We start from the raw sequence: 26,190 nt of genomic DNA on the forward strand, positions 1-26,190 counted from the left end.
CCCAGCCTCACCCTCAGAGATTCTGATTTAATATGTAACCAGGCATTCGTCAGTTTTAACCAGCATTTAATGCCACTTCTCATTTTCATCTTAATTTCCCTTTAGAGGAATCTCCCTTTGGAAGATTAGTCTGAAGAAGTGTCACCTGGGCCTGGTGACACTCCATCATTTGGTGACTCTACTTCAGAAATTTCAGTCTATAGCAGTAAAACAACACCAAAGTTAGAAGTGGAAATCATTACAGTGTCAGCATGATGACTACATTGTTCCTGTGTTGTTATTTTTGTCGTGGTTCCTCTAAAGCTTCCTCGGTTCCAATCTCTGGTCAATTATGTGAATCCCTGATATCCTTTCAGTCAGTTCCTTCTTTGTCTAAGGTAGCAAGAATTTGTTTTTGTTGCTTGCAATGGGGAACTAAACCAATAAAGAAAATCTATACTACTGGGGTCTAGGAACTTACATTTTTAGCAAATTCTCCAGGTAATTCTGATGGAGGTAGGTCCTCAAACTACACTTTGAGAAACATTGTTCTATTTTTTTAGTATTCCACATAGCTCTTCATATCATGGTATTCATGTAGAACGTAGTCAATAAATGCATCCTAGATGAACAAATGGATAAATGGATGCATAGATGATGGATTCTTTGTAAAGATGCCTGTCCTCAGATCTACTAGTGCTAAACTTTGGACAAATAAATGTAGGTTGATTGGTGTTGTTCCCTGAAGTTTTCTTGTTAGGTATATGTGCTGATTTTACTTTGATGTAGTTGAAAACCACAAAGCAGTTTAGAGAAGACAGTGAGCAGGAATGCAGAAAAAATTCATCCTAAAATCTTACTAGTAATGAAGAAATGAGATTTTATAAAGTATGCCCATAGTTTTTTGTTTGTTTTTTTCTTTCTGGATGGTGGCATAGATCTTTGAAATCTTGTGTATTTTTTCAGTATTTTAAATACTAAATAAAAATAATAAGCACATGAAGACAGGAAGGCAGCTAATTAAAATCTCTTTTCTTGCTTAAATAGGTTGAAAAGTATGTCAGTAGGTAATGGAGTTTTTCATGAATTTGACCTTGATGGCAACTTCCTCAAAGTTGGAGCAAAGGCCATGCTATGTATGCTTAGTTTGTAGGACTTTTCCATTCATGATTTCCTCAGTCTTCTAGGAAGTCCTTACTAGTATTAGTGAAAGATTTTTGTAAGCATTTTCTTTCATACAAGGATAGAACCCTCTTATTATTCTTAGGTCCTCAAGAAATGTGAATAAGTACTTGTGCATCCCAAAGACCTAGGCTTAGTTTACATTAATATATCTTTGGATCAATTTGGCTATAGTTCCTCACTACTAATTTCTCATGGGTTTTGTTTTGTTTTGTTTTGTTTTGTTTTGAGAGACAGTATAAGTTGGTGGTAAAAACACTGGCCTAAGAACTTGGACACAGAGTTTCGAGTCCTGGTGCTGCAATAATCTGACTGCAATTATGGATTTATTTGTCTGACTTCTCCCACTACTTGGACAGAGATCATGTTTTATTTATCTTCCTATCAATACCACCTGGCACATGGTTAGTGCTTAGCTAATGCTTACTTAATGAAGCTTGAATGAATTCCTAAACTTGGGCAGCTCACAGTCTTTTTGGATTTCAGACCCATCATTTATAAAATAGGTTGGTTGTTCTCTAACATGATTTCCAGATCAGACTTTCTGTGATTCTATGATCTGTGTACACTGAAGCCAACCTCCATACACAGTCTCAGTTGTCTGGGACATTGAGAAATGGCATTGCATTACTTACTTCGTTATAAGTGGCTTCTTAATCTCTGAGTCATTCTTACTGAAAATGGTTTCAAAGAGACTGCAGTGTTGCTGTATATTTAGTGGAGAACAAATTGGAGAAGTGCCCATTCAATATTTACTTTTATAGTTTCGGCAGAGTGCTCTGATCCATGAAGACTGTTGAGATATTTCACACAGCTTCCATCTCAAGTAGTTTGTTACTTACATGATTAGACTGACATGGCTACATTTCAACAAATTTCTTGGTCAGCTAACAAGAGTTCAAATGTCACATCTATCCATCCATAACATACTACAGCTTTTCTTTACTCCTTTACAGTGGAGTGAATTTTGCTTGAAGAATCATAGAAACATCAGGGCTGGAATCATAACATCAACATTATAGAAAGTCAGAGTAGGAGGCTCTAAGGTTTGTTGTAAGGGACCTTAGGAGCTGGTTGAGTGGGGTATAGTGTGTATCTTTGTGGGGGAGTTCTAATTAGGCAGGACTCTGAGTTCTCTTCATCCCAGCTTCAACCATCTCAACTAAGAGCAACCCTACTTTTGTTCATTATGCTGATCTTCCGAATAAGCCTATTTAAAAATGTTCTGCTGCTAAATAAAATTCTGACCTGTCAGTCTAGTCCAACTCATCATTTTTAGATAAAGGGGCTCAGGTAGGTAAAGGATTTGCTCTTGAGAGAGGCCACTAGAAGATGTAGACCGGCTCTTAATTTTCAAAACAGATTTCAGGAAAAGAAATATCATAAGTAGAAGGTATAGGTGGTAAAATCTGAAGGAAGAGAATGCTTAATTTTTGTAGTTTACAAAGCACTAATACATACATGTCATTTGATTTTCACAACACACTTGTGAGGCAAGTATTACAGGTATTATTAACCCTAATTTACAGACGAGGAAACCGACACTGGGGAAGGTCAAGTGGCATGCACAGGGCCATAAGTGTGAAAGCCTGGCCTAGAGCTCAAGTCTTCTGATCTTGAACTCAATACTTTTTGTATTACACCACACTGCAGACTGAAGAAAGACACATGACAAATAAATGTGTCAACATACCTTAGAGACAAGAATCAGTAGTGGGTAGAGGACTCACACATTCTGGTGCCTGAGGATATGATTTGGCAATTGTGTGCATTTCCCTAAAGTCATCCTATGCTGTCTTTGCTCACAGTCTGAGTCACGCACACTGTTCCCATTGGCGGAACATTTGAGCATACTCTTCCATGTGCTATTTTAGCAACATCAATTTGCTAATTATGAAGACAAAATTATCTTATTAGATCATAAGGAAACCTGCCTTTTGGTTTTGTCAAGCTTTTGTTACTGCTGGTTAAAAATCTTTTGGTATTCCTTGTAAGAATTTACTTAGCCAAATGTTTAATGTGCACCCAGGTAAGTTTTCTTCTGTGTTAAAGCCCAATCTTATCTTCAATTTCTTTTTTCTTCCCTTCTATTCTTTATCTCACAATAATTATTCACTATTGAGAATGCATACCTTTTCAAGGGTAAAAAGAAAACTTTAAAAGAAATGAATTTAAGCCTTATAATATAGGACTCAATATACAATCATATGTTGAAACATTTTAGAGATTAGATTATAAAAATGAAGGAAGATTTGAAAGAAAAACTAGTCTTTCTGGGAAAACAGCTGTGCAGTACTTTTCTTTTTTTTTTTTTTTAATTTTTTTTTCAACGTTTTTTATTTATTCTTGGGACAGAGAGAGACAGAGCATGAACGGGGGAGGGGCAGAGAGAGAGGGAGACACAGAATCGGAAACAGGCTCCAGGCTCTGAGCCATCAGCCCAGAGCCTGACGCGGGGCTCGAACTCACGGACCGCGAGATCGTGACCTGGCTGAAGTCAGACGCTTAACCGACTGCGCCACCCAGGTGCCCCTGTGCAGTACTTTTCAATGTGACATATAAAGCAGGTTGAAGTTTGAGGTTAAAAGTCACATTTGGCTAGTTTACATTTCTTGGTACTCTAGGAAAAGGTTCTAGAGCCCTAAAGGTATATAATTAATGAACTGTGTAAAGTGCAGGAGAATCATTTAAATCAATTTCATAGAACAAAATCCAGTGTATTTAATTAGGCCAGCTTGGAAAATATAAGCATGTTATTTGAGAAATTGCTACTACATTCATATGCTAGGATAAGTTAATAAGTTCCGTCTTCTTATAGAATTGTTTAGGTGTCTGGCTTCTATAGGCCAGATGGAAATGGGATAATATTTGGTATTGGGAGTAGAAAGAGATGATCATGGAGATAAAGTCACATCCTTCTTTTTACTTTGCGCACAATAAAACAACATATGAGGACTTTAATACAGCCTCTTTGTTGGGATTAGGTAGAGGTGAAAAAGACAGAAAGCTGCAAATAACAGTGGCTTAAATGAGATATAAATTCATTTCTCTCTTACATAAGTGAAGTCTGGAAGTAAACAGTCCAGGGTTGGTAGGGCAGATTTATAATCATCAAGGACACAGACTCTTTTACCCTGTTGCTCTGCTACCCTCAGTATGTAGCTTGTACCTAGTGGCCCAAAATTATTGCTGGAGCTTCAGTCATCACGTTTTTTTTTTCAGCCCAACTGAAGAAAATAGACATGAAGAAGGCTACATGATCTCCCTTTGAACTCCTCTTATCTCCCAATCTGGACTAAAGCATAAATAAATAGCTGATGTTTCTGGTCTAGTAGAAGAGAGACAAACTTGAAGGAATTCATTTTTTTTCCCTTACAATTTGCTAGGCAATGTATTTTAAGATGTTGTTCAGTACTAGATGTGGTTGCTCCTTGTGGAACACCAAAAGAACTGAAACTCAGGATAAAAATCCATAGCATCATCATTGTATCCCTAAATATACAAACCCAAGTTTAAATGTTATTGAAAATGGTGGGTGGGCCACCATTGGTATGAACCCTGTGTGGCCCATGAGAATTTTCTGGAAAACAATAAAAAGCCCATGCAGTTCAAATCTAAATAAGGAAAACATCTTCAAATATTCTGTAACTTATTTTCTAGCAAGGATCAGGGAAGTAATAGTGCCATCCAGATAAATCTGAATAAACTGAGTCCTCATTTTAAAAAGATTCATGGAAGAATCAAAGTCAAGCTCCATATGCCATGGTTAAAAATGTCAAAACAAGATCTAAGGGTACAGAGATGACTAAACTTTAAAAAAATATTAATCATGTAAAATTTTGTTATATGAAGTAGAGGGAGCACTGTAGTTGTCTCAATGAATCTATTTTACACTGTCAATTAACAAAATATGATGTTAACTTCCTTAGCCTGTTTTTGGCCCCAGATTAATCATTACTGGTTTGACAAGCATTTATTGAGTGTCTACAGTGTTCCAGGCATTGTGCTAAGAGCTAAATAAAACAACCTGTGTCCTCAAAGAGCTCAAAGTTTGGTGATGGCAAGTTATTTATAATTTCCATTCCTACCGATAACATTACCACTGTATGATCTTAGAATTTAGAATTTGCGATTAAGAGACATAGTTTGGTCCACTAAGAACAAACTGAAAAGAGCTTAGGTTTAGTACTCAGAAAACATCCATTTGAAGTTTAGCACCGTTGCTTATTACTTGTGTCCTTGAACATATTACTGAACCTTTCTTAATTTCTTCCTTGAAAACTGAAAATAATGTTTATCTCTGAGGACTGTTCTGAGGATTAAATGATATAATGTAAATGTTGTGCTTGGCCACAAAAGGCATCCAAAAGCTGGTTGTTGTTGTTATTTTTTAAAAATTAATTATTGTACTTTTTCCAGGAGTGAATTGGTTCTACACAATGATTTGGAGGGTGCACATAGTTGATATATGTCTTTGTCTAGCTTACATATGCTAGCCTATGTAGCACACATTTAAGAGTAATATGAGTAATTTTATATTGCAAAATATCTTTTATATTTACTTTACATTTAAAAAAAATTATTTATTTATTTTCTGAGAGCAAAAGAGAAAGAGCATGAGTTGGGGAGGGGGAGAGAGGGAGAGAGAGAATCCAAAGCAGGCTCCATGCTGTCAAGCCCAATGCAGGGCTCTATCTCATGAACTGTGAGATCATGACCTGAGCTTAAATCAAGCTTAAATCAAGAGTTGGATGCTCAATCAACTGAGCTACCCAGGCGCCCCATTTTACATTTTTTGATGGAAAATATATTCACTACATTTTCTCTCACATATATGTACTCACTTTACTCAGTGAGATGAGTATTTTTTAAACATTGCAACTCTCCTTCAAAGTAGTATCATTATTATCATTCCTATTTTACAGATGAGGAAATTGAAGTATAGAAAGGTTAACTAACTTGTCCAAGGTTAGACAACTAAGTAGCAAAGTTGGGATGTGAACCCAATCACTATGTCTCCAGAGTCTGTGTTCTCACTATTATACCATATCACTACAAATAGCTTAATTCTTTAACCCATGAACCCTATTGGGACTAGAAAGAACTTTCTGACCTTCAGTGATTGACTTTTGGCACAGTGATACAATCAACCCTGCCACCCAAGCAAGGTGGCCCCACTTTAGGCTCTGTGTTTTAGAAGGCCCCACATATCACAAACACAAAAAATAAATCTGTTTAATAGCACATGGGTACCTCTGGCACTTGTGATTTGGTGCTCAGCACTGGCACATGTGTCCTTAAACATCAACTTTCATGCTTAACAGCATTCAGCCTCCAGGGAAACGCTTCTTTACCTCTCTTGTCCTATTTCTTGAGTGAAAAGGCAACTGTGTCTAAATGCTGTGAGGTCTTGTGGATTGTACTGCCACCAAATTTGGAGATGAACACCAGTGATGTGGGTGGGTTTGAATAAGAGGAGTACCTAGAGAGGCAAAAGGACTAACTTTTCATTTCCTTCCTCTCAGCATGAGTGCAAAAGATTTTTGCACAGTGCAGTATCATTTTCCATTTCACCCAGTATCTATTTTTAAAAAAAGTTTTTAAGTTTATTTATTTATTTTGAGAGAGAGAGAGCAGCAGCAGGGGAGTGAGAGAGAGAGAGAATCCCAAGCAGGCTCTGCAGTGCCAGTGCTGAGCCCAATGTGGGGCTCAAACCCACAAACCGTGAGATGATGACCTGAGCCAAAATCAAGAGTTGGATGCTTAACCACTACACCACCCAGGCGCCCCTCTTGCTTTTCTTTACATTTTGTGTTTCCAGAAGTACCCATGAATTAGTATATTATTTGTAATAATTAAACATGACTGCTGAGGAACATTTGCAATATAAAACAATTCATATTACTCTTGAATGTGTAAATATGTAAGCTAGACATAGCATGCATGAAGCATGATATCAATTCTTCCCACTGACTACCAGATGGTCAATGCAAGAATAAAGAATAGTTTTCTTTTTAATAGTATATTTAAATAGATGCAGGTAAATTTTAAGTTTTCTCTATGATTTTGATTTAAAATTTTGATATTAAATAATTATAATTTATTTTTTCCTTTTCAATTTTGAGATATAACTTTGAATCTTTAGAGAAGTCATTTTTTAAACATGTAAAATAATTATAATTTTATTCCAGTTTGAGAAATAATGGACATAATATTGTGTAAGTTTAAGATATACAATGTAATGATTTGATGTATGTATATACAGTGAAATGATTATCACAATAAGTTTAGTTAACATCCATACCTCACATTGCTACAAATTTATTTTTCTTGTGGTGAGAACTTTTAAGATCTACTCTCTTAGCAACTTTCAAATATACAATACAGTACTATTAACTATAGTCACCATGCTCTACATTATATCCCCAGAACTTATATATCTTATAACTGGAAGTTTGTACTTTAGACCATCTTCACCCAAAAATAATTGTAATTTTTCAGTCTTTTATATTTACTTTTTTTGATGGAAAATATACTCACAATTTGAATACTTTCAATGTAATTACATTTGGTTTTTAATCTTTTAGAGCATTAAGAATGAGATCACGTTGAGGCCAAAATAGAAATGGAAAATATAAAAGTGAAATTCTGGAAAGAAAAAAAAAATCTATCAAAGTAGAAGGATAGGACATACTTCTCCAAAAGTTTAAGAGCTTGATATATAACTTTTAAATATGTAGGCACATGATACCGGGCTCTGTGTATGGTCTGGTTCTACCTCCACAATGTTAGCGGTGGGACTTTCAGGCAGAGTTTATACACAGTTACCCAAGCAAGCTCTTTTTGGCCTAACTGGTATTTTACCCTGTCTAAAATAACACAATTAGATCAGTAGCCTCACAAATAGACTCACAAATTAAGAAACTGGGAAAACAAATTAATACCAAGAATTGAACACATTTTAAAAATATAACTAACTTGCAGAAGACTGCATGATGGATTCAGATGTTTAAAATTTTTTTTTAATGTTTATTTATTTGTTTTTGAGAGACAGACAGAGAGAGAGAGAGAGAGAGAGAGAGAGAGAGAAAGAGCATGAGCAGGGGAGGAGCAGAGAGAGAAGGAGACACAGAATCCAAAGCAGGGTCCAGGCTCTGAGCTGTCAGCACAGAGCCACAGAACCTGACACGGGGCTCGAACCCACAAGCGGTGGATCATGACCTGACCAAAGTTGGACGCTCAACCGACTGAGCCACCCAGGCGCCCCAATGGATTCAGATGTTTTAAGAACTACATGATTTCTGTGAAGAAAATAGTCCAAATGGAAAATGTACTATGTTCTAAAATAATGAATGATTTTTGAGAAAAAATGATTTTCAAGGAGGAAAAACATGTTAAGTAGGTTTTTCTTGAAGAAGTGTGTCTATTAATTTGGTCAATCAATACATGTGTAGTGATGTGCACATAATGTGCTCCAACGTGGTTAGACAACATTGAAGGGAGGGTGTTTACAATCTAAATGATGTATACTGGAACAATTAGAGAACAGATTATAAAAACTGTGAACTGTGAGATACAGGCAACTATTATAGAGCATCAAAGTAGAGAAGGATTGATGTGATCTTGAATCATTTGGCAGGGAGAGCTTCTTAGAGTGGCACTGGAGTGAGGCCCATAATGTAATACCTGGAATGTGTCTGCCTCCTGACCCTGAGAATGAGGATCTTCTTTTTTTTGTTTGTTTGTTTATTTAGTTATTATTTTAGGGAAGGGGCAGGGGCAGAGAGAGAGGGAGACAGAGAATTCGAAGTAGGCTCCACACTGACAGCAGACAGCTCCACGTGGGGCTTGAACTCACAAATCTTGAGATCATGACCTGAGCCAAAGTTGGATGCTTAACTGATGGACACACCCAGGCACCACGAGAGTGAGGGTCTTCTTAAATTTTGTGCCCCTAGTGCCTCCCTAGTCCTGGTGACCTTATACTAGTCCTGGTCCTGGCAAAGAACATTCATTTCTTTTTCCTGAAGTCACTAGGGAGAATGAGTAAGGAAGCAAAGACAGGCCAGAGGTGCTACTCTAGTAGATGTCTCTGCACACAGAGGCTAAGGGAAAAGATCCTCCCCCCAGGAAAGATCATAGAAGTAAAGTCTCCTGCAAGACCATACAGCCAGTGGAGGCTGGATCCCAGGACTCCTGATTCCTGTTCATAAAAAAGATGATATGATGCACTTTGAGTAATCAAACCCATTCACTAGAGCACTCAATTAACCAGGTCTTTTATTACCACTATTACCATCTTTTATTTTTTATTTATTTTTCATATTTATTTTTGAGAGAGAAAGAGAGAGAAAGAGGGAGAGAGAGAAGGGGGGGGGACAGTGCCAGCAGGAGAGAGGCAGAGAGAAGGAGACACAGAATCCGAAGCAAACTCCAGGTTCTGAGCTGTCAGTGTAGAGCCCGAGGTGGGGCTCGAACCCACGAACTGGGAGATCTGATCTGAGCTGAAGTTGGAAGCTTAACCAACTGAGCCACCTAGGTGCCCCATTATTATTACCATCTTATCATTAGTTTGCCTTCATGACTCTTTTAGGTGACTTAAGTAAATTACATATTCAAACTATATATAAACTCTTATAGTGTGTAGTAGGATGAATGGTGACCCCCGCCCCCCCCCCCCCCCCAAGGAGATATGTCCATATCCTGGAACCTGTGAATATGACCTTATTTGGAAAAAAGCTCTTTGCAGATGTAATTGTATTAAAGATCTGGACATGAGATCATCCTCAACTATCTGAGTAGGTTCTAAACCCAGGATAAGTGTCCTTGTTAGACACACATAAAGGAGAGACACATGGAAAAGAGAAGGTCACCTGAAAATGGAGGCAGAGAATGGAGTTATGCAGTCACAAGCCAAGGAACACCTGGAGCCACCGGAAGCTGAAAGACACAGGGAGGATTCTCCCTTCAGAGCCTTTGGAGGGAGTACAGCCCTGCCAACACTTTGATTTCAGACTTCTGGCCTCCAGAACTGTGAGAGAATAAACTCTTGTTTTAAGCCACCAGATTTGTGGTAATCTGTTAGAGCAGCCCTAGGAAAACTAACACATAGGGCATATATATTTTTTAAAAGTCCAATATAGTTATGTATTATCCCAAATTTTAGAGGCTTTAAAACAACATCTCACGCAGTTTCTGTGGGTCAGGAATTTGGGAACAGATTAGTTGAGTAGTTCTGGCTCAGGGTCTCTCCTGAGGTTGCAATCAAGATGTTGGTCAGGGCTTCTGAAGGCCTGGCTGTGGTGCCAGAGGATCTGCGTCCAAGATGGCCCACTCACAAGGCTGGCAAGTTAATGCAGGCTGGTGGCAAAAGGCCTAAGTTCTTTGCCATGTGGACCTCTCCGTTGGACTGTTTGAGTGTTCTCATAACATGGTGTCTGACTTCTGCCAGTGTGAGAGAGCCAAGAGAGAGTAGCCTGAGAAGTCACACACCATCATTTCCCCAATATTGTACTGGTTACACAGGTCATTCCTATTCATTGTGAGAGGGGACTACACAATGGCACAAAAACCAGAAGATGAGGATCAGTGAAGTTCATCTGGGAGGCTAGCTAGCACAGGCCACAAATTTTTCAGGGTATACAGGGAGTCAAAATATTTTCTACACAGTCACCTGAACTACTGTATTGGAGCCATAACCCTAAGTATATAAAATGCTCTTTGCAGTAATGAACTTGAATTATTACAAGTTATTCAAATATTCAGTTCACCTTCATATTTTAGTTTGAAATACATGAATTTTGCTGTTTTTGTGGGTAAATATCCAACAGCAGCGATTTTATGTTTCCAATCTACTACTTATAAAGGTCGAACTATGAAGTAAAATACTTTAGATCAATTTTATTTTTAATTTTTTTAAATGTTTATTAGTCTTTGAGAGACAGAGCGTGAGCAGGGGAGGGGCAAAGAGGGAGGGAAACACAGAATCTGAAGCAGGCTTCAGGCCCTGAGCTGTCAGTACAGAGCCCAATGCGGGGCCTGAAACCACAAACCACGAGATCATGACATGAGCTGAAGTTGGATGCCCTACCGACCGAGTCACACAGGTGCCCCTGCCTTAGATCAATTTTTAAGAAATTATAAATATAAAGGCACTTTTCTTTTACATCATTAGTTAATCATAAGTTCAATAAACCAGAAGAAACTATTCTTCAGGCACTCTGATAAATTTGAAATGCTTCAACAGCTTTGACGTTCCCATAAAGTTTTTGAGAACCAAAGGATCTATGAGGGCAATGCATCAGTGTGATTTTATGGAAGTAATTTAACATCCTTGGGACCAATTTTCCTCATCCATACATGAAAGAATTTGATTAGATGATATCTAAGCAGACTTAATGTGCAAAAAATAATTTTTTAAGTGTTTGTTTATTTTTGAGAGAGAGAGAGAAACAGAGGGTGAATGGGGGAGGGGCAGAGAGAGAGGGAGACAAAGAATCCGAAGCAGGCTCCAGGCTCTGAGCTGTCAGCACAGAGCCCCACGCAGGGCTCAAACCCATGGACTGCAAGATCATGACGCGAGCTGAAGTCAGACGCTTAACACACTGAGCCACCCAGGCGCCCCTGTGCAAATATTTTTAACACGTCTTTATATGTTATCCGTGAGCTGTGAGCAGTTTCTTTCTGAAACTCACGGTAATAATTGCATATTTAATTGAGTTGTGGAAAAATATCTTTAACCAGATATATTTATTCACTGGCATATCATATTTATAAACTCAAGGTCCATAATGTTGTTGAACAGTCCAGAGAGTCTTTCTTCTCCTTTGTTCTCTAGAAAGCATAGACTGCCCTTCAGTAAATCAATTTTCTTAATTTGACTTCTATATTTGACAACATTTTTTGGGTTCACATATTTTTTCTTGTGCCAAGTACTGCATTTTTCATTTCCCACAGAATCAGGACAAACTGTACATCCCCTGCTGTGTCCAGGGCAGATCTGGCTAAATGTCAACTATGTTAATTGGTATAGAGAAAACAGCAGCCCTATTTTTATCTGATTAAAAATCCCCACAAACATTCTCCTCTAAAGTAAAGCTATGTCAGTACAAAGTGATTTAATTATAATATAAAGTTTGGCAGATGTGTCCCTCCTGCCTTCATTTTACTGTAGCATGCAGAAATGCAACCGTTTCCTGGAATCTTTCAGTATCTAAAATTTTAATCCTACTTTTGGAGATTTAGAATTTGGTACTCAGAAACTTTCTCTGGACTGCCTACTGGAATAAAATATCTTTCCTTTAAAATGATATTTTTTAAACAGAAGAAGATTTATAGACCAATCTATAGAACCTTATTTAAAAGGTAGTTTGAAATATTTCAATTTTGAAAAGTCTCCATGTTAACAATTGTCCCAGGATGAGCAGATTATGTAATATAATTGCTTTAGTTAATTGGGGTGTGGGAGGTGTGGGTGGAAAAGAATAAAAGGTAATGAACTTTGATAAATTTATATGAGTAATAACAAGGTATCTGTGAAAATTTAGTTTTATCAGAGAGTGACTATATCTTCAGTGCTCCTTTAAAATTATATGCTGCCTCTTTGGGGCACGTGGGTGGCTCAGTCAGTTAAGCATCTGACTTCGGCTCAGGTCATGATCTCACAGTTCGTGAGTTCAAGCCCCACATTGGGCTCTGTGCTGACAGCTCAGAACCTGGAGCCTGCTTCGGATTCTGTGTCTCCCTCTCTCTCTCTACCCGCCCCCCCCACCCCCCAAGCTCGCTCTCTCTCTCTCTCTCTCAAAAATAAAGCAGAAACATTTAAAAAATAAAAAAATAAAATAAAATTATATGCTGCCTCTTTAATGTTGGAATTCCCCAGGATTCTGTTTCACTCTTGGGAGCTAACTCCCAATTTAACTTCATATACTCAAGATTTGCCAACTACTTGTACACTCATATCATTTGGATCTGTATCTCTAGCTTACCGAAGCCATATTATATTCTTTGGTATACTAGACAGCTCCATTTTGGTTTCTCATGGGCACCCAAAATCAGTATGTCCAGTCTTCTGATTTCTTGTCCCTTAGCACCACTCCAACATAAGAACAAGTAGAAAGCTATGCAAACTGAAAGTCAACTCTTCTTAGTTGTCAAAGAAGTGAGGTCACAGGGCAAATCACTGTTCTTCCCTATACTGGAGAAATAGGTGAACACTGAGAATCACAGCTTAAAATGGCAGAATGTACAAGCAGAAACCACCACCAGAACTGTCCCAGGGTGGGGAAGCCTAAACTGTGATTGACAAATTGCTGGAGGCTCAGTGTAGACAAGGTATGGGGGAGGTTCCCACACTTTTGTTAGCTCTACCTATGGGAACTCTACCAAGCCCTCTCTCTCAGTAAATACCAGAGAAAATTCCCCTAGTGTTTCCAGCAGGAGGAGGGGAAAGGAACCATTTCAATATATGCCAGAGTATTCTGTTCTTAACATGGCCTACCCTCAGTAGAAACTATTTTGCCTGAGCCTATTCTGCTGAAGTTTTATCAGAGGCTAAAGTATCTGGTGGGAGAAAAATAGACAACTCCAGACCCCTCTGTCTACCCTGTCCTGCCTAAGCAAGAAAAAAATTAAGAAGCAACCTACTGAATGGGAAATGATATTTGTGAATGATAAATCTGATAAGGGATTAAAATCTAATAGATAAAGAACTTATACAACTCAATGCAAAAAACAAAAAACCAAAAAGACAAATAAGCTGGTTAAAAGATGGGCAGAGGACCTGAGTACTGAGTAGACACTTTTCCAAAGAAGACCAACAGACACATGAAAAGATGCTTGGCATCACTAATCATCATGAAAATGCAAATCAAAACCACAAGATATCACCTTGCACCAGTTAGAATGGCTAGTATCAAAAAGACAAGAATAACACGTGTTAGTGAGGATGTAGAGAAAAAGGAATACTCATACACTGTTGGTGGGAATGGAAACTGGTGCAGCCACTGGGAAAAACAGTATGGAGGTTCCTCAAAAAATTAAAAATATAAATACCACATGATCCAGTAATTTCACTATTAGGTATTTACCCAAAGAAAATGAAAACATTAACTTGAAAACATAAATGCACTCCTATGTTTATTGCAGCATCATTTACAATAGCCAAAATGTGGAAGCAACCCAAGTGTACATCAATAGATGAATAAAGAAGATGTGGTACACACATATATATGTGTATATATACATATACATATATACATATGTATATACACATACATACATATGTATATATGTATATATGCACATATATACGTATATATACATACATAAGTATATACATATTTATATACATATGTATGTAAATATATATACATGTACCACATGTACATGTATAAATATATATATATGTACCACATATGTATGTATATATATATATTTACACATTTATACATCTATATCTATATACATATATATGTACACAATAGAATATTACTCAGGCATAAAAAAGAATGAGATTGTGCCATTTGTGATGACATAGATAGACCTAGAAGGTATACTGCCAAGTGAAATAAGTCAGAGAAAGACAAATGCCGCATGATTTCACTTATATGTGGAATCTAAAAAATAAAACAAATGAACAAATAAAAGAAGAAAGAGACCCATATATACAGAGAATAAACTGGTGGTTGCCTGAGGGCAGGAGTGTGGGGGGATGTGCAAAATGGATGAAGGGGAATCAGAAGTACTGGATTTCCAATAATGGAATGTGTAAGTCATGGGGATAAAAGGTACTGCATAGGAAATACAGTGAATGGTGATGTAATAATACTATATGGTGACAAATAGTAGCTATATTTGTGGTGAGCATAGCATGATATATAGAGTTGTAGCATCACCATGTTGTACACATAGTACATAGTAACTAATGTAAAATTATGTATCAACTACACTTCAATAAAAAACAAAAACAAAAACTGAGAAGCACTGGTAAAGTTCCCAGTCCATGGCCACAGGCTCACCCAAAGACTGAGACCTAAACATAGCACTATTGAAACCCTATAGATGATAAAAATCTGGATTTGTTAAAGTTGCTGGTAAGGGGAAGAATCACAGTAACCTAGTCTCAATAATGTCTCAAAAGGGAGTAGTTAGGGAAAGATACAGGAATTTGAGAGGGGACTGCTATTAATCATAGGGTGCCTTTATAGTAGATATCATTAGCTTCGGCAGGGACTGATTAGAATTTGTAAACTGAGTGAATTACTAGAACATTTGAGTCTGCTCAGAGTTACAGTTAAATCAGTTTGTGGTCTTGTAACATAGGAGTCTACACAAATTGGTGTTAAAACAGGAGCTAGAATTGTTTGTGTGGCATATCAATAGCATAGTTGATTTAGTTTTTGCTTCATTTCTCAGTCCCCATTCTCTTAGTCATTCTTTAGCCTAAGTTAGAAGAAAGGCCATTATTTTTCAGAGAACGTGATCAGATCTGCACTGCTATTTAATAATTTGTAGTTATGTATTGAGTTTTTCATGGTAGTCATATTAACCTCTGTAAATATCACACCTTCTTGTTCTTTTTGTTGGATGATCATTTGTAAATCATCAAATGTAGCAGTAGCTGTGCAGCAGCATTTAAGACTCTGAAGATCATACATCTGGTAACTGCAATGCAGACAGACACTAAGACAAAAATGATTAGAGTTTGCAAGGCATTTCAAAGCTATATTCCTAGATTTTAAAAATAGGACAAGTACAGAACTGTTATATCCCTATATTGTTACACCTGAAACTAATATAACACTGCACATTAACTATACTCAAAATAAATTTAAAAAAATTGGACATGTGACATAATCTTCCTTATACAATCAAGTTTCTTTTTTCCTTTAATTTGGGTAGGGTTTGTTCAACCTTACCAGCGAATGAAGAATTAATCCTGTATCTGGTAGTTTTCAAGGATACAGGTCTTGTGAATAATATGTATTTCCAAAAAAAAAAAAAAAAGTATCCATAATAATTTAGGACCTTAATCCAGAAGAGAGGGAATAGCCAAGAGGATAAAGATGAAAAGCCAAGGGGATATGCATATGAAGAACATGGCAATCAGTGGGGGTCTAGTTCCAGAGGTCTTGGTGGGAAACACCCTACTTCAGGCAGTCATCAGCTTGTTCCAAGGATCTAAGGCTAGCTGTCCATTTTCATGGGTTATCTACCTCTAGATATTATTTAAGAGTCCTCAATATGCCCCTCATGATCTAGTCATATCTCTGAGATAACCTCCTAATTCTCTTTTCCCTTCTTCACTCTTTCTTTGGCTACACTGGCTGCCTTGTTCTGCAAACAAGTTAATCTTGTTCTTGTCTGAGAGCCATTGTACTTATTGTTCCTTTTCTGCAAAATGATTCTCCCCAATATTTGCATTGCTGACTCCCACAATCCACTTAAGTCACATGCCACCTCCTTAGAAAGGCTTTCCCTTCATCTAATCTAAAGTTCTCTGTCATTCTTGATTCTTTTACCCTGCTTAATTTTTCTTCATATTTATCTGTTAGTTACATGCCCCTCTTGAATGTACGCACCATTCAAGAAGGCAAAAGACTTTTCTCTTTGGTTCACTGATGTGTTTTCAGGACTTAGCATGCTATCTGGCATATATAGGTGTTCAACAACTACCTGCTGATCTTATGAGTAAATAAAAAGCTCACACGTAATATGTTTCAGTCATATAAAACTATTTGCTACTTCTTTTGCATATGCGGTTTTCCTCTGCCTACAATAACTTCTCCCTGATTCCCTCACAATTCATTTTTTAAAAGTTATTTAAAGTAACCTCTACACCCAACGTGGGGCTCGAACTCATGACCCTGAGAACAAGAGTTGAATGCTCCTCCGACTAAGCCACTCAGATGTCCCATGGTTCCCTCACAATTCCTAATTATCCTTCAAGACTCAGCATATGTGTCACTGCCCCTGAGAAACCTTGCTGATCCCTCCAGGAAGAACTAGGTGTCCTTTTTCTCTATTCTTATAGCACTTTATGCATATCTCTATCACATTACTTAATACATTCGTTAATATTTTGTCTGATTGATCTCTGTATCCTGGAAATCTAGCAGAATGCTTTGCCCATAGTGAATTCTGAATAAAGGTTTGTTGTACGATTTTATTTATTGAGTGACAACTGTGTGTCAAACATTGTATTAGTTTTTAATGTACATTATTTTAATCCTGGTAAGAAATCCACAACACGTGTACTATTATCCTTGTTTTATATATGAGGAAACTGAATAACTTGTTGAGTTTTGAACCTAAGTGTGTCTGACTGCATTACTCCAGTACTTCCCCCATTGCGTCAAATGAATTAATTAAATCTCCTTCATGTTATTGATACATATCAGCCAAAATTCAATAGCCTAATTTTAACATTAACATTAGGGGCGCCTGGGTGGCTCAGTCAGCTAAGTGATTTTGATTTCGGCTCAAGTCATGATCTTGCAGTTTGTGAGTTTGAGCAACACGATGCGCTCCATGCTGACAGTGCGGAGCCTGCTTGGGATTCTCTCTCCTTCTCTCTGCCCTTCCCTCACTCTCTTTCTCTCTAAATAAGTATATAACATTAACATTAAAACTCTATTCTTATTTTAACACAGTGTTGCATGTTCTAGTATATTTGTACTTGATTTAGCCTCTTTAGATTACAGAAAATGGGCCTCAGATATCTTAACAGCTCAGGTATCTTATTTTTATTCTGTTTCATAATCAGTTATTGGTGATGATTCATGGTCAAGGGGTGGTAAATCTTCCTTTCAAAGGGAAGAATGGTACTTAAAAACTAATCTACATGTCATTTTCAACAGGCATATAGGATCCAAATACACTGTAAGATATACTGAAATTATAAAATTAATATACTCAAAAGAAAGAAAAGTGTGGTAGGAATGAGTTAAAGAAAGTAAGAGGGGGACCTGGGTGGCTCAATTGGTTAAGTGTCCGACTCTGGCCTAGGTTATGATCTCGCCCTTCCTGAGTTCGAGCCCCGCATCAGGCTGTGCTGAGAACTTAGAGCCTGGAGCTTGTTTCAGATTCTGTGTCTCCCTCTCTCTCTCTGCCCCTCCCCCATTATCTTTCTCTCTCTCGAAAATAAATAAACATTAAAAAAAAAAAAGTAAGAGAGCCTTATATATATGAGAGAACCTTGAGGTCACCCTGATATTACTGTCATTTCAGCATGCTAGGTGAAGCAGTGTGTACTAAAGGCCATATGAAACTTATGAAATTTTTAGAAATACATGAAATGGTATAATGAGAAACTTAAGCAGTGACAGCTCAAACTCTAAAGTCAGACAGACCTGAGATCTACTCCTAGTTTCCCCATCTAATAGCTAAGCAAGTTCCTTAATTTTTCCATTGTCGCAATCTCTTCATCAGTGAAATGGAGAGAAAAGGCAGGGTAGCTAATTACTGTAAAACACAGCATCATAATTTCACAGGCATAATTTAATAAAACAAGTAAAATCCAACACAGGTGCTCCTCACCATGCTGTTCTCCTGGAGGACATTTCTGCAAGGATTAATTTGGGGGCCCCAGGCTTTTCATGTTTTGTGGTTTTGGCCTCCTCTGAAAAATTTTTTTAAGTTTATTTATTTATTTTGAAAGAGAGAGAGAGAGAGTACAAGCAAGGGATGGGCAGAGAGGAGAAAGAGAGAATCCCAAACAGGCTCCATGCTGTCAGTGCAGAGCCCGACATGGGGCTTGATCCCACAAACTGTGAGATCGTGACTTGAGGTGAAATCAAGAGCTGGACACTTAACCAACTGAATCATGCAGGTGCCCCTCCTGTAAATTCTTTGAAGTTTTCATTTCCTGATAAACACAGAAAGAAAGAGAACATGGAGCATGTGTAGGATGTGCTAGAGATTTTGTGGACCAAACCTTAAATGGCTTTCATCTTTTCTGTTCACATTCTACTGGACAGAAATCAGTCACATGACCCCAAATAATTACAAAGGAGTCTGGGAAATACAATGTGTGTGCTCAGGAGAAAAGGAAACAGACTTTGGTGAAGACACCTGCCACTTAAGGTCATGAAGTTGTTTTAGGGTTCAACTGGATAATGTGCTTAGCACATGGTAAGTAACCAACAAAGTTACATTACCATTATTATCACAAGTATGTATGCTGAGAGCCTGAATAAGGGTCACACAGTTGGAAGTGGAGTACTTGCATGGAAGTTTTAGCAAGAGAACTCACATACACTCAAAGACAATTCCTTACCTTTTAAAGATTATGATCTTTAATTCATTTGGCAGCATCAGGAAGTATAAACATAGAAAGGTGAGGAAGAAAGGGATTGCCAAGCTGTTCATATTGGCTTAATTTACAGAATATCAAAAGATTATAGTTTATATTATAAATCTAAATTATAGATTCTAATGTCCAAGAAGAGTGGGAATAAAGTGGTAGACTCTTTGCCTTTGAGAATGAGCTTAAGTGAAGTAATAAGAGGTAAAAATTCTGGTTAATTAATCCTCTCTCTCTCGGGGCGCCTGGGTGGCTCAGTCAGTTAAGCGTCTGACTTCGGCTCAGGTCATGATCTTGCGGTCCGTGAGTTCGAGCCCCGCATCGGGCTCTGTGCTGACTGCTCAGAGCCTGGAGCCTGTTTCAGATTCTATGTCTCCCTCTCTCCCTGACCCTCCCCCATTCATGCTCTGTCTCTCTCTGTCTCAAAAATAAATACACGTTAAAAAAAAAAAATTAATCCTCTCTTCCAAATTCTTTTTCTTTCTTACTGTCTTAATTTGAAGTTTAGACATCCTCAAGATTCAAGTTTTCTTCACTTGATTTATTTTCTCCTCTATTGCCACTGAAAATATGTAAGACTCTAGGAACAGAGACCATGTTGGTCTCATACATTATTATGTTTTAATACCTAGCAATACCTAACATAGAGTATGCAGGCAAGAAGAATTTGTTGAATAAATTTAATCTTTATGGGTAGTTGCTTCAAGTCTTGGTGAACAGGTCTAGATAAAGAAACTGAAAAATGAATTTTTAAATCTCGCTTCTGCTACTTCATTATCTGAGGGATTCTGGAACCTCTAAGTCTTAATTTTTTTTTTTTTTTTTAAGCAATAGAGAAAAATTATATAAGCACTTAACTTCTAAAACTTGTCCCCCCCCCCCCGTTATTAAACAGTACAATCCTTTTTAGTGTTATAGTAATGAGAAATGAAAAATTTATAAGTGTTACAAACACATAAAAGGCATACTTCTTAACTTGAGAACCTAGGAAATATCATGTGCTATTCAAATTTTTCCTTACTTCTGTTTTGTTTTTGTTCATTTGTAATTAAAGCACATAGGCCTTCAAGTTGATGATCAAAGTTAAGAGCTTATTAGTTCCCAAAGGACTGATGAGCTCACTGTTACAACAGTATTCAGCACCTAGAACAGTGCCTGACCCATAGTGGGTGTTCAATACATTTATTTTCGTAAATGAATTAATAAGTTACTGAAATAAGGATGGTCCTCCAGGTGGATACTTATGGAATGGACATGTTGTAAGTGTGAAAAAGTAGGCAGGTTTTATCAAATGAGAAGTTTGGAGTGGTGTTTCCAAATGGGTGACTTCAAAGTGTTTTCATTCATTCGTTCATTCAACCAGCATTCTACTGTGTGTCTATTTTGCATCAGCCATAACATAAGCAAGAAGATATCTCTGTGCCTCATGTTAGCACAATAAAACAATTACAAAAATAATTAGTAGGAGACTGTATAACTACACGAGTATCAGCAGGAAACCACTGACTACTTAAAAGGGTGCAAAGCAGCATGGCATACCCAGGTACAGCCAGTCATGTGATACTGGCTGGAGTGCATGTGGGAAATGGGGAAGGATGAGGTTCAACAAACTATAGTTAGGTAGGGGCTAGATCATGATGGGCTTTATATGCCAAGTTGAGAATCCTAGATTTTATCCTCTAGAGTAGTGCTTGGGGGTGCTATTAAAGGGTTTTAATGCAAAGAAAAGATGAATACATTTTAGGTTTGGAAAGATCTGGATTGGAGAGTTGAGGTATGAGAGACAGAAATCAGCTAAGAAGTTATTAGAACAGTCTACATGGGGAAGTGGTAATAAATCATAAAGGCTAGAACTAAGGCAATAGAAGTGATGTTGGAGAACAAATGGGTTTGAAGGATACAACTAGATTAGGCTAGATAAGAGAAATAAGAGAAGCAGAGCTAAGAATGAGTCATAGTTTTCTGACCTGGATTTCTAGGCAGGTGGTAAGGCCATTCCTGAAAATAAACAAAGTAGAAGATCCATATGGATTACGGATGTGGACTGGGCAAGGGCAAGAGAAGTCATTTTTGGCCATAGTAAGTTTGAAGCATCTGTGGTACTTCAAATAAAGATATTTCTTGACCAGACCAACGAAAGTAGAACACACAGAAAACTTATAAGTTATAAGAAAACTTATATAAGACAGGGCAGGCAGGTCGGTAATTCCTAACCTCAGAATACTTTCCCATCATCTTCTAAATTTCTTTATATCTTTCAGTTCACCATTGTACATAAACTTCTATAATGATGACTATTTACTTAGAAATTTGTAAAAATGTGTCCTTGAAAAAAAAAATAACAGTGTTATTTCTAACAGAAGCTAGTTTATTAGTAAGGTGAACATGATCACAATTGGAATAAAGGTGGTTTGTAACAACCTCTTTGGTAAAAGTAACAGTGAAATATTATCCTATAATGTCATTCATAGTAGTGCAAAACATACACATTTCCTGTTGTGTACTTAGGAATAATTTCTGAACTTTTCTTAAGGTTGAAATATTTAGCTATTGACACTTAAATGCCATGCCTCATGTTTACTTACTTCAGCAGGGGGTTCACTAGTACAGAGGCTCAGGTCAACTGGTAATTCACTCCGTGGAACCATAGAAAAGTAGCAAGGATGGCAGACAGGTCTTGAGAATGGGGTAACTGTACTGCACAATGGGCATGGGGCAGCAAACTGGGCACCAAACCGCAGAAGGACTGCAGATGCACTGAAGGAAATTTGGGGCTGGCTTGACAAAGATGAAGCCTGCTGGTTTAAGACTATATGTTCTTGGCAAAGCATGGTGCTGCAGATTTTCACCAGCCATGGTGGAAAAAAAGGGGGAAAGGGAATGGGACGAGACCACAAAACCTGTGATATGATACATAAAATGTTAACTATTTGCTTTGCATCTTCTGAGAGTCACCAGATTGAAGCACAAATTTTGGATTTGGCTGGCAGATGGTGTACACAGACTTTTGGAGTACGGTAGCATTTCATTTGAACTAGCTAGATTATGTAGGACTATAACAGTAACTTAACATTCATAGATTTAAAAATTTATCCCTAAACCTGAGTTAAATGTGGGGCTCTTTGTTTTGTTTTGTTGAGAGAGAGCGAGCACACGAGCACAGGGAAGGGGCAGAGAAAGATGCGAGCGAATCTTAAGCAGACTCTACTACCAGCACACAGTGCCCACCAGGGTTCCATCTCACAACCCTGAGATCAAGACCTGAGCCAAAATCAAGAGTCAGAGACTTAACTAACTGAGCCACCCAGGTGCCCCCCGCCCCGCCAATTACATTTTTAAGGCTTTCTTAAAGATACAGATCTCAAAGAACAGATTCACAGGATACAGTAATTCCTCTAAAATGTTCACAGGTCAGTGTCCAGGTCTCCTTTCCCTGAAAATCTGATTTACCAAAGAGAAAAAAGGCCAAAGGGAAGAAAGACTAAACCAGGGGAAATGGCAGGTAGTGATGTCTCAATTCTTTCAATGGGACTTCTCCATTTACCAGCCCTCTCACTTCCTTCTATGGTCTGGACCTTTAATCACCACAGGAGTCAGCCTTGTAGGGTCAAGCTAATCTCTGTTGACATCATCCTACTACTTCCCTTTTCAAATTCCAGTGAAGCTATGTGTTTCCTGTCCTATTTGACACCCTACGAAAAGAACACGGGCTGGTTAGTATCTAAATTTAGTCCGGCAGCAACGCGTCTGACTTTTAACAAGAGAGAGATAAACAAAAACAGGTGACATTTGCAAGCCTTTCAAGAAAATGAGAAAAAAATCCCAACCCTTCTAGGGTAAGTAAGAAGGGAGAGCTTCAACAGTTCCACAGTAGGGAGAGGCCTGCCTGCAGGCTCCGAAAATGGGCCAACTGAAGCGTTTTCCTTTTGCTTAAAACCAGGAGGACGGCTTTGGGGTAGTTCCTCAACTCAATTCTGACTCAGCTAGTAAAGTCCGGGCAGCGGGAGTCTTGACAGCCCCTTCCCCACGCAGAGCGGTGAAGGCAGCCGCACCTCCTCTTTGTCAAGATGTTGGTTTCAACCACAGGCACCAAGAGACCCTTGGGGTGGGAGAGGGGAGAGGCGGATGCCACTCCCTGGCGCGCCCCCGGAGCGCCAGACTTGCGATCCCTTTCCCGCCCTTCCCCCGCCCCACCTACCCTCTGTGACCCCAGCGTCCCGCCTCGGGCGACCTGTTGGCAAGAAGCGTCACGTGACGCGGCCGGCAGCGCACTGCCCCCAGGCGGGCCTCCTGTTGCGCCCGCCGGGCGGGTTCCATCACGTAACGCGCGGGCGCCGCCCCGCTCTTCCCTCGCGGAGCGAGGGAGGGCGGGCGTCGAAAAGGAAAGGGAAGGGAAAAGGGGCGGGAGAAGAAGAAGGAGGGGCGGCGCCCAAGTCACGTGACCCGGGACAGCCCGGAAAGCTCCGAGGAGGAGCCTGGCGCCGCCATTTTCCTGCAGCTGCCTGTCCCTCTTGCCCAGCCCGGCTCCAGCTGACCAGGGAAGGGGTGGGCTGAGCTGAGGCGGGGGCAGGGGAGTGCCCGACACTGTGCCTGACCCCGCGGGTGACACGAGCCGGTTCTTTCCGGGCTAGGTGGCAGCGCGCGGCCCTCAGCCCCGCCCCAGGCCGGCAGGCGGAGAAGGAGCCGGTGGGGGTAGGGGGTGCGGTGGGGGGTGGGGGTCCTCCGGCGCTTGGGGGTCCCAGTCCCCGCCGGCTGCCGAGCGGGAAGGGTGGCGGAGGAGCCGCAGAGATGTCCGGCCAGAGCTTGACGGACCGAATCACCGCCGCCCAGCACAGTGTCACCGGCTCCGCCGTATCCAAGACAGTATGCAAGGCCACGACCCACGAGATCATGGGGCCCAAGAAAAAGCACCTGGACTGTGAGTGAAGCCGACCGCGGCCCATGTCCCCGCGACTGGCGTTCTTCTCTTCTCTTTTCTTACCCCCTTCAGCCGTCTTTTCCTTCCCTTGCGTTTTGTCTGGCACGTCGGGTCCTGTGCTGGTCCGAGGTGTGTTTTCGCTTCCATCACACCTGCCTTCACGGCTTCCGTTCCCTGTCTAAAAATCCCTGATAAGCCACTCCCCCCAACCCCCATCCCGGGTTCCTAGGGGACCCTCGCTTCCAACCCGGTGCGCCACGATAGCTGACCAACACCCGACCAACTTGCCTCTCCACCTAGCTTCTTACCTCCCTGCCGCCTGTGTCTACTGCAGCCTTCTGCTCTTTCATCCCCCCCGTCCCGTGCTGCCTAGTCGCCCTCTCCTGAGCGTCTCTCCGCTTGCTCCCGGTCTCACCGCCCCATTGTTTCCCCATTAGCCTTGGAGTTCCGTAAACGCCCGGTTCCGTGGACCTACGTCCCTATTTCTCTGCAATCCTGAAGGCTACCTCCGTTGAAGTGATTTCCACTTCCTTTGCTCCACTAGGTTCTTCTGTCCCTTTCCTTCTCGGGTTTCTCTTCCAGCTTTCCTCTCCCGTTTTGGTTACGTTTCTTTGCTTCTGTAGCTTCAGTTAGGTTCCTTCGTCTCATTTTATATTAGATATATCATACTCAATACCCGACTTTTATCCCAAATTACTTTCTTCGTGAGAGTGAAAATAAATGGATTCCGTTTGGTGTAGGGAACGCTCTGTGGGAAGTTGGGGTTTTTAATTGCCTTTGGTGGAATTTAATCATTCTATTTTCATGCTTCTTGGATAAGTTGTGAATGTCAGGCCCCCATCCTCCGTGTTTCTCTAATGGGGATTTGGAAAAGGATTGGGTGATACTGGTATCATTTCCTGGAGCTGTTAACCCTGGCGATTTGAATTTAGAAGGTTGAGTGTAAAGTGTACATTATTGGAGTAAAACATAGATTAATAACTAAAACTACAATTTACATACATGTCTTTAAAAATGCTAAAAAGGTGATTGATAATACTTGAGTTTCAATTTACTTTTAATTTATTCTGGTTATTTGGGGAGAGTAGCTTCTCTTATACGGCATAATATTACTCCATTCACTAACTTACACACAATTACCAGAGCTAACTCCTCCCAACTTTTTACAAACCTGGAAGTCACGTATAATACCTCATTTTTCTTTCCTTTACCTCGAGGTACAGATAGCTCAGTGGATTACTCAAGCTTTGACTCAATGGAGTGACCGAAAACTTTTCAGGAAAAAACACGGAAATAGGCACAGTAATAAGTTCCTTTTTAAAATGGTAACTGGACACATTAGCCTGACTGGCTTTTATTCTACATGAAAGTTACTTTGCTTTACTGTTTGAAGCAAGAGTGAGCATGTCCTGAAAGGGAATTCACTGACAGGAGTCCTGTTTGGATTTCTCATTTGGACTTTGGCCCTAACGTCTGCAATTTTTAAAAAGAAATGTACAAAATGTGAATTCTTCCAAGATACTTTGCTCATGAAGTGCTATTAGAACAAGTTATTTCTACAGACCCATTATTCATTGTGACTTGTTCCTTCACTGTGGAAAAGTAAAAGTGAAAAAAATACTGCTTGGTTCTGTAGTGTGCTGATTGAGCAGGCTGCTTTTTAACAATCAGTCCTTGCCTGTTTAGAAAATGCAGAATATATTTAAATGGTGACACTTATAAATGGAAAGTTGTTTAAAATGTATAGTGGACCCTTACGCGATTTTTTTGATTATCTGATATTTGGAGTGGACAGTTTTGCTGTTTA

General features: G+C 39.3%; 2 protein-coding genes across 24 annotated transcripts in view; one reads left to right on the forward strand and one right to left on the reverse strand.

Moving 5' to 3' along the window:
• EED (embryonic ectoderm development) overlaps positions 1-24,875 on the reverse strand; it is a 194,701-nt gene extending 169,826 nt beyond the window's left edge. For 3 of the 5 annotated variants that reach the window (XM_058687576.1, XM_058687574.1, XM_058687575.1), the window contains exon 1: positions 23,664-23,786. The gene's annotated coding sequence lies outside the window, so the exon portion shown is untranslated. Of the gene's footprint in view, positions 1-23,663; positions 23,825-24,446; positions 24,562-24,691 lie in introns of those variants that run through there. The other 2 variants (XM_058687577.1, XM_058687579.1) reach the window with 2 other exon arrangements.
• The window catches only part of PICALM (phosphatidylinositol binding clathrin assembly protein), a 101,371-nt gene continuing 99,397 nt past the window's right edge, over positions 24,217-26,190 (forward strand). For all 19 annotated transcript variants that reach the window (XM_058687551.1, XM_058687556.1, XM_058687554.1 and 16 more), the window contains exon 1: positions 24,217-24,383. In XM_058687551.1, the coding sequence (XP_058543534.1) occupies positions 24,254-24,383 (130 nt within the window). In that variant the 5' untranslated portion in view covers positions 24,217-24,253. The remainder of the gene's footprint in view (positions 24,384-26,190) is intronic.

Source organism: Neofelis nebulosa, chromosome 10, assembly GCF_028018385.1.
Source record: "Neofelis nebulosa isolate mNeoNeb1 chromosome 10, mNeoNeb1.pri, whole genome shotgun sequence".
NCBI classification, from domain to species: domain Eukaryota; kingdom Metazoa; phylum Chordata; class Mammalia; order Carnivora; family Felidae; genus Neofelis; species Neofelis nebulosa.